The sequence below is a fragment of the Lissotriton vulgaris genome, chromosome 10, assembly GCF_964263255.1.
Source record: "Lissotriton vulgaris chromosome 10, aLisVul1.2, whole genome shotgun sequence".
Classification (NCBI taxonomy): domain Eukaryota; kingdom Metazoa; phylum Chordata; class Amphibia; order Caudata; family Salamandridae; genus Lissotriton; species Lissotriton vulgaris.
Window position 1 is genome coordinate 585,803,525 of NC_141698.1, and position 9,706 is coordinate 585,813,230.

The following is a 9,706-nucleotide window of genomic DNA, read 5'->3' on the forward strand; positions in this document are numbered from 1 at the left end:
CTTGGACCCCGCACATTTAAAGCACTAAGTAAAGTGTAGCGATCATAATGTGTAAACATGTACAAGATAAATGAATGCCACTTTGGAAAATTACGCATTCCACTGCAAAAACATGTTTGTGCCTGCAGAGGTGGATCTATAACCTATATTTTTGTTGGAGGGAAGAGCTTAAACAAGCATTAGCGGCAGCATTAGAAACGAAAATCGGCATGCGGCAAAGGTAAACTATGATTTTTCCCTCTAGGGTGAGGGTAAAAACAGAGAGCCCATCGGCACACGTTGCAGCACCTACTTGGACCAGGCACGGCAAACTTAAAGCCCTAAGTAAAGTGTAGTGCAAATAATAATTAAACATATGGAAGGCTTCGCAACTAATAATAATAAAAAAACACTCCCAAAGCACCAATAAGCTAAAATATAGGTTTTAGCATAGTGTGCCAATAACACCTTTAAAGTACTCGGGCTGTGTGTGTGTGCCTGGGAAGCAGCTGGAGCAGGAGCTGCCATACAGGACGGGTGGGGGTTGCCTTAATCCCTTTTTAGCCTAATGGCTTTGCGCGCTTGACCAGCAGCAAAGTGCTTTGATATATTTGTGCAGCGCGTGAACAACTTAAAAAAAATTGAAACAACACCTACACGCAACTATGACTATTGGCTTTATCAATGGTTGCCCCAGCACAAATATATTGAAAAAACGAAGGCTTTGCTATACAAATAGTAAGCATGGTTTACTTCTTATGAGCAACATTGTAGCATAAGGCAAAAGTTGCCGTCTTTGGAGTCTACAGGAAAGAAGTTGGAATCATAGCGCAAGTTCACAATGAAACATAACCGTCGGGTTTCTGTAATCTGACTTGTGGCTATGTAAAACGGCGCAATACGTAAGGGCAAAGTTAGCTCTATATACAATTGCCCACAAAATAAATACAAATTAAAACCCAGAAGTGCATGCACAGGTAAAACCGACTTTTCCCATTTAAGGTGACGGAAAAAACGAAGAACATTATCGGCACCAATCGCAGCACTTGCTTGGACCCCGCACATTTAAAGCACTAAGTAAAGTGTAGCGCTCATAACGTGTAAACATGTACAAGATAAATGAATGCCACTTTGGAAAACTACGCATTCCACTTCAAAAACATGTGTGTGCCTGCAGAGGTGGAACTATAACCTATATTTTTGTTGGAGGGAAGAGCTTAAACAAGCATTAGCGGCAGCATTAGAAACGAAAATCGGCCCAGAAATGAAACCCTTTGAAGTAGCCAGGCTGCAAAAAAAAAAGCAATTAGGACGGCCTGCGGCCGTGAATAAGTGACGGCGGGGGGCGAGGAGAGAGGAACAGATGGCTGTGAAGGGAGAAAGGATGCTGGCAGGGGGAAGGCTCGTGCATGAGAGCAGGTCACGTGATTGGGATTCAAGTGAACTTTTGAAAATCCGCATCGTAAAAAGTCAGCTTTGTGGATGGATGGCAAAAGGTCTCTCTACGAGACCTAAAAACTGCAGCGATATGGCCAATAGCTCTTAGGCCGTCGCCAGTCCGGAGATGAAGCCACCCTCACCTCCGTGCAGCGCGCCGCCGAGCCGCCGCCCGGTTCACCTTCACCGCAGCCTCTCGAACGGTCGCGCACCACGGCCTGTACCCCTCGTGGCCAGCCGCTGGAGCCGCCTCCTCACTGCTCGGGAGTTCCACTCCTCCTCCTGCTGAATCTTTGACAAAGCGTGAAGGGCGCTGCAAAGGCTCTCCGCGGCTCAAATTAACACCGGAGTAGGATACAGATGTCTGCTTCAATGGTGGATTAATAAATCACCTCAGCTCGAAGGTATGAAGGATAAATAGCGGATCAGCGATCCAGGCTGCAGGAACCTCACGTGAGTGTGGCCATACTATCTGTGTGCCACCTAGCGCCCCACCTTCAAAGATAAACATGTTTGGAGGTGCGCATGCCAGAGGTTTCCAACATAGAATATAGAACATGGTTAAGTAAAGTAATGAACATAAAGAAAATACTCGAGCAGAATGCATTACATGTGACGTATCAAATACAGAAGAATAGCACTTTACATTCCTACACTCAGCCTTTATATTTCTGAAATGTTAGCGACCCATATTACAACGTTCATTATGCCACATGCCAATAGTCTTGAGTTAGACTAGGAGGTTCATTGTTTTCAGCTAAAAGATGCTATTTCGACGTTTTCCAAATATCTTCTTACTCGACTCCAATGTAAGTAAATGCGACATTATCCTAGGTTTGACCGACCCCTATTCTAATTCAGGAAGCGGAGTCGAGGATTTTGCTAGTCCTTTCTCCATTTTATTGGACAGCACGTTTAAAGATATAAGAAAAAACATAACATGAACTACCCTAACCAACATGGCAGCGGTAGTCATGGAAACATATAGCCAATCACAGTCCACACAACAGCATATAGGGATCCCACGTTGGTAGTCCTTCCTCTTTCTTCATTGCTGCCGCGTCAAGATAAGTCCCCTTTTCCTTATTCTTGTGGCGTGGCAGTATTAGAGTTATTGTGACAGCGCTTATATTTATTCGCTACTTGTTAGACCTTGCCTTGCTTTATAGACTTTAATTCCTCTGTTGGTCTGACGCGGTAGGCTTTCAGCCCGAGCGTCTTAATTGCGCGCGTGCGCAGGTCTGAGGTGTCGACTTTGACCCCGACTGGCTTTTTCTCCACAGCACTCTTCGCGCTTGTGGCGGACACGCGCTGAGGCACAGCGCTTCAGTTTTTTAGTCATTTGCCTCTCTTCCCCACACTGACGCCGTTAGTTACGGCAAGATTAAATTTTGTGACAAGAATTCTATTATCACAAAAATATTGTTTTTCTTTTTCTGTCAATTTCTGTGGGTGCCTGTGTTGGGGAAAAACCCCTATTACCTAGTTTGGGGTGTACTTCTGGTGTATGGGTGCCCATCCCTCTGCACAAATGCAAACTCGTCAAGACCATGACTATTTGGCAGAAAATTCTGACCAGCCTAATCAGCCCCTATTGCGCCCTCCTACAGAGGTGGACAGACTCCTGTCTTCGGCAATTGCCCAGGCGCTGGCCCCTCTGCAGGACAGCGTCAATAAGCTGTCTGCTCATGTATTCAAAGGTACTAACTTTTTAAGCGACAGCATGGCTGGGCCCAGTGGAGTGCCTTCCCAGCCATTACGCACGGCCAGAAAGCGTAGCGCGGGGCACCTGGAAGGCTTCAGCAGACTTGCAGAAGTTTTCCATAAGAGTGCCCGCACGCTGAGAAGCGCACCCTACTGGGGGGACGACTCACCCGGAAATATTGGTGATGAGACCACCCAGGACCTAGACCCGGAGGAAGGGTTTCCCCTAGAGGGAGAAGATGACGAGGAGGGTTTCCATGATGATGACGAGGATGAGTCCTCTGAGGACATGTCAGATGTTGGTAGGTCTTGGCGCCCTAAATCCAATATCTCTGAGTATGGTGATAGTGAACTGGTTTCACCTGACATATTTGATCCCACCACTATTTATAGACCCCGTTCTTCGGAATGGATTCCAGAAAAGTCTACTGCTGATTATGTTGCCGCCAAACTACGTCAACCTCTTTCCCAAGATGTGCGCTTACGTCTACGTTCGGAGTGTCCGCGGCCTAATCTTCCAAATAGAGTGGCGGCTACACCCGAGATAGACCCTAAGCTTTGCACTTTTTTCGCAAAGTACATTAAAGAACCCAAAAAGGGCATAGACCGATCCTGGAAGGCTTGCCAGGACAAGTTACTAGACGTTGTTGGACCTTTAACTAAGATAATAGAGCTTGCACAACATTCTAAGGAGACAGGTATGCCTCTTCCTGTAGAGGATGTAGCGGGTTGGGCTCAAAGAGCGATTTGCCTTCTTGGCAATGCCAATTGTGCTCTTTCCGTGGAACGTCGCCGTTCCCTTTTGTTAAAAATTTACCCCAAGTTGGGAGAGTTATCTTCCTCTGAAGCGGGTGCAGTGGCGCAAGGTGCCTTATTTGGAGACTCCTTTGTCAAAGAACTGGGGAAATGTGTAGCAACCTTCTCGGCATTAGACAAGGCTCAAGCCTCAATGAAGAAAATGTTCCCCAAGAAGGTTTTTGGCGGGGCCGGCAGAGGCAGGGGTCGCTCTTCCGGCCGCCAATTCCAGCAAGGCTCCAACAGAGGACAACCCAGAAGGAACAACGGATGGAATGATGGACGACAGGGTTCGTTCTACCCCTCCCGAGGTGGCAGGGGCCAAGGCAGAGGACGTGGTGGCAACCAGTCCAATTCCAAAGGATTTAACGGTAAGCTTTACCATCATTTCTCCAGTTCGTCTGGGGGGGAGAATTGCCTTGTTTCTCCAGGCCTGGTCAGATCTAACATCGGACTCTTGGGTTCTAGAAACAGTTCAAGGATTTCACATAGAGTTTTATGGTTCCCCTGTCAAAGAGTCTCGTCCTCGTCCACTGACTTTTTCTCACGCAGAACAGGAACTCATAGATCTAGAGGTTCAGGCTATGCTGATGAAAGGCGCAATAATTCCTGCGTCTCTCCATCCGCACGGTTTTCTCAGCAACATCTTTTTAGTAGAGAAAAAAGGCAAAGGTTTCAGACCAGTCATCAACCTACGTTCCTTCAACGAATGGTTGATTTACAGACACTTCAAGATGGAGAGTATCCATCTACTAAGAGACCTCTTACTTCAGAACGACTGGTTGGTTCGTTTGGATCTGAAGGATGCGTATCTTTCGGTCCCAATCTTCCCTCCGCATTGTCGTTTCCTCCAGTTTCTATGGAAGAATCAAGTCTACGAATTTTGTACCCTTCCCTTTGGTGCTTTACCAAACTCCTTCGACCGGTTGTCGAACATCTCCGAACCATGGGGTTCCGTCTAATAATTTACTTGGACGACATTCTCTTAATGAATCAGTCCAAGGAGCTCCTTCTGTGACATCTTCAGGTGACCATATCTCTTCTTCAGTCTCTGGGGTTTATCATCAATTCCCAGAAGTCGGACTTGGTCCCCCATCAGGAAATGACTTTCCTAGGATTTCTGATAAAAACGACGGACGCGACGCTACATCTTCCTTCTCAGAAGATTTCCTAAATCAAGAAGGAGATTCGCAAGGTCCTCCGTCGGGACCGCATTTCCCTCCGTCAATTGGCCAGGATTGTGGGCTTACTGTCTTCATCGATTCAGGCCATTTTTCCAGGCCCGCTTCATTACAGGGCTCTCCAGAGACTAAAAGCGTTCCATCTTCGCAAGGGCCTCACATACTCAGAACTCATTTCCTTGTCCACGGAGGCCAGGTCGGAACTCGCCTGGTGGTTGGACCACATGGATGCTTGGAACGGGAAGGCGATATTCGGCTCCCGTATGGATCTGGTGATCGAATCGGATGCCAGTAGCCAAGGTTGGGGAGCCCGGTGCGGCTCCCTCTCGGTGGGAGGCAGATGGACGGAGGAGGAACTTCATCTCCACATATATTGCTTAGAACTCCTTGCGGGTTCGTTCGCCATTCGCTCATTCACCACGAACAAAGTCTCTTGTTGTGTTCTTCTACGGATGGACAATACGACTGCGGTTCGTTACATCAATCGACTGGGGGGCACTCACTCCAAAGTCCTAGCGGATCTCGCGAAGGATTTTTTAAACTATTGCCTTCTACGTCAGATTTCTGTCATGGCGGAGTATCTCCCCGGAGATCTGAACATTGTGGCGGATTGGCATTCCAGGAACTTCCGGGATGTCAGCGATTGGAAGCTGGATCATTCGGTGTTTCAAATGATTTCGGATCTTTGGGGTCTTCCAGTGATGGATTTGTTTGCGTCCAGGTGGAACGCCCAACTTCCCCGATTTTACAGCTTGAAACCGGACCCGGGTGCGGAAGCAGTAGATGCCTTCCTGCAGGATTGGTCCCGGTTTCCAGCGTACGCATTTCCCCTGTTTCTGTTCATTCAGAGAGTTTCAGCCCAGGTCCGCAGACAGTGGGCCTCTCTGATCTTGATCACTCCGATCTGGAAGGCTCAATGTTGGTTTCCGTCCCTTCTGGAGTTATCCTGGGACAAACCTCTACGCTTGCCGTTTTTCCACAACATTCTGACGGATCCATTGGGTCATCCGCATCCCCTTGTTCTCCAAGGCCATCTACGTCTCATGGCCTGGAGGATTTCAGGGGACGTTGGTTGAACGACACTCTTTCGAGAGACGCTGAACTCCTCATTCAGCGAGCCTGGGCCCCTAGTACCACTAAACGATACAGATCAGCCTGGAACAGATGGGTTCGTTGGTGTGTGGCAAAACACCTGGATCCCGTGGGCTCCTCTGTTACAGAGGTGATTAATTTTCTGGCCGAACTTTACAACAAGAAACTTGCATACTGTACCATCAATTCTTTCCGTTCAGCTATTTCTGCTGGTCATGCCCTTGTGGATGGTTCTCCGGTGGGAGAGCACCCTTGGATTTGCAAACTCCTCAAGGGTATTCGTCTTTCACGTCCCCCAGAACCTCGTTATTCTGGTTTATGGGATGTTAATGTGGTGTTACGTTTCCTACGTTCCTGGCAGGATAATGAATATCTTTCACGGAAGGAGCTTTCAGCTAAGTTGGCTATCCTCCTCTGTCTAATATCTTGCAAAAGGGCTTCTGATGTTCATGCCCTTGATATTTCAGCAAGAGTCTTTACTCCTGATGGAGTTACTTTTACCATATCCAGAAGAACTAAATGCAATACCAGGTCAGTATCTTATCCGGCCTTTCCAGATTCACCTAAACTATGTGTGGTTCGCTGCCTCAAGACTTATGAGGATGTAACTTTGGAAGTGCGCCCTCCGGGCAAAAGACAACTGCGGGGGGCAAGAAATTACAGCGAGAAACAGTGTCCACCCAGGAGGTTGAGTATCCTAAACGAGTGACGACACGTTTAACAGAGGAATTCGTAGAAAAATTGAAGGCCATGCAAATAAAAATGGCCCCCGAAAACTATGAGAATAAAAAACTGGAATGGTTTATGGTAAAACTAGAAGAACTAGTTCAATGCCTGGAGATAAAATTAAAAGGGGACAAGCCGATAAGGGCAAAACAATCAAATCGTGGTAAAAGGTTCTCTGTGGAGTGCCAAAATAAAAAAAGGGAGATAAGAGCCGAACAAAGGAAACAAAAAAAGAAGTTTACACAAGAGAGATATGAGTACCTAACTAAGCTGAAAAAAGAATTCAAGCAAATGGCTCTGGAAGCAAAATGGTCACACAAAGAAGAATGCTGGCAAGAACTCTTAATTGCCATAGAGAATAAAAACCTAAGGCAATTCTGGCAGCTAGTAAAGGCAGCAGCTGGATCATCAGAGGGCGAATTAAGCTGTGTGGTGAGCGAGGCAGCATGGGATTCCTATATAAGAGAATTGTACGGGGTGAGGGGTCCTAGAGAGGAGATGAAGGCCAAAACCTGGCAAGGAATCTCAGAAGATTTTCTAGTTAACTTTAATGAAGAACAAGTCGAGTACATAATAAAAGATCTTAAGTTAACCCGGGCAGCAGGCCCAGACAATTTACCTGCAATAATCCTGAAGACCGAGGTCAAATGGTGGGCAAGATTCCTCGCAAAGATGTTCCAGGTAGTGCTAAAAGAAGGAGTAATTCCCCCAACCTGGAAAGGGGCCATAATCAGGCCGATCCATAAAAAGGGGAGCAAAGATGCTCCAGGAAATTATCGGCTGATTAATCTCCTAGACATTGGAGAAAAAGTATTCGCTAAGATTGTCCTAAAACAACTGAATACGTGGGTTGAGGCGTACCAAATAATCCCCATAGAACAGGGCGGTTTTAGACCGGGCCACTCGACAATAGACCACGGGTTTGCCCTATGGGCGATGGCGAGGAAGTCGACGGAACAAAATGGCAAGTTATGCTGTTGTTTCGTCGACTTTAAAGCAGCCTTTGACTCTGTGGATCGAGTTAGCCTATGGGATACATTAAAGAGGCTAAATATCCCAAAAGACCTTCTCACTATAATTATAGAACTCCATAGGGAAAATTGGGGGCAAGTAATTAAAGACACTGGGGGCTCCCTAACTCCCAAAATACCCATCGCCAACGGGCTAAGACAGGGCTGTGTGCTGGCCCCCCAATTATTTTCGATTTTCCTGTCAGACCTTCCGGCACACCTTGAGGTGGAGGGTAGTGCCAGCCCCAAAATGGACGGAAACAAGATACCCTGCCTATTGTACGCGGATGACCTGGTGATAGTAGACCAGACCGAGAGAGGCCTCCAAAGGAAGCTAAATGCTTTCAATACCTACTGTGCCAACAAATTCTTAACCATCAATCTGGACAAAACTAAAACCCTATGCTTTGGGAAAAAGGCAAACAGATTTAGTTGGTTCATAGGGAACCTTAAACTTGAGACAGTAGATGAGTACCGATATTTGGGTATCTGGTTCGACAGGGCCTTGAACTGGTCTACACACATGGAAACGCAAAAAGCAAAGGCACTTTCCTCCATATGCGGCCTAAAAAGGTTCAATGGGGACTATGGCGAGAAATCACACCGACCATTACTCAGAGCCTTTGACGCAATGATCCCCCCGCAAGCTTTATATGGCGCAGAGATCCTTTATTTGAGCGGTAAGGGATCTTGGGACACGATGAAGGGTAACTGCATAAAAAGGCTCCTATCTCTTCCTCAATCTGCAATGATACAAGCCATCAGAACTGAATTAGGTACAAAGTCTTGGGTAACTTTAACCCAGATGGCTGTGATCAGATTTTGGAAGAGACTAGACGACCCCGAAAGTAAAAAAGTAGCATATTGGTGTCGTAAAGAAATTCAGAAAAGCGAGTTAAAATGGGCAAAGTCCAGTAGGGAAAAATTTAAGGGAATCTGCAACGCACTAGAGATCGATTTAGATTTGAGCTCATATCAAATACTTATCTCCAAAGGCGATTTGAAGCAAAGGGGGAAAGAGGTCTCGAAATTAACTGATATGGGTTACCTAACTAAGAAAAAATCTGTGGCACACATGCTAAATGCGTGGCCCCAGGAAAACTGGTTCCCATATCTCGATAGATTACCCAATCGTGGACTCAGGCAAGAGATACTGAGGCTTCGAATTGGTATCAACCCATGGGTAACAAACAGAGACCTCAATATAAGAATGCTAGATGAGGAAGGTCACTGTAGGTGCTACTTGGGAACCAAGGGGGACCTGATGCATTTCCTGCTAGACTGTGCGGTACTCTTAGAATATAGGAAAAGGTGGCTGCGCCCAGTATTCCTAAAATATGAGGTAAAAACAAGGTTTCAGGCGGCCAGACTCCTTTCTGAAATCCCATACTTGGATATTGTAATAGCCCTCGGGAAGTTCTTAAAGGAGGCCCTGGGTGCGCTGAGGGCCAAAGAATAACCTGCATTACTGTATTTTTATCTTAGCAGAAGAGACTCTTGGAGGGATAAGAAAGTGTATAGGTTTTAACATTTGTATATAAATTATGTAGTTTTAATAATGGTGTGTATGATATTTTAATGGACACGTTTTTAAAAATAAGTGTACAATCTTATGTCGCATACTCAAATCGGCGTTACTCACTGTATTGTTTAAAGACTAAGGTCATAATAAACATATATTTTGAACTTGAACTTGACAACTGCTGATTGCAATTAAGAAACCTTTCAAGGCGGTTTCTTCTCCCACCATTGCCAGATGGGTCAGGTGGATTATGTCTGAGG

At 46.2% G+C, this 9,706-nt stretch overlaps 1 protein-coding gene across 1 annotated transcript; it reads left to right on the forward strand.

Annotated features, from left to right (window-relative positions):
* Nucleotides 1-2,923: 2,923 nt before the first annotated feature.
* LOC147688557 (uncharacterized) lies at nt 2,924-4,933 on the forward strand. Its single transcript, XM_086939801.1, has one exon. It carries the CDS (start codon nt 2,924-2,926, stop codon nt 4,931-4,933), a length of 2,010 nt encoding a protein of 669 aa, XP_086795927.1.
* Nucleotides 4,934-9,706: the final 4,773 nt, after the last annotated feature.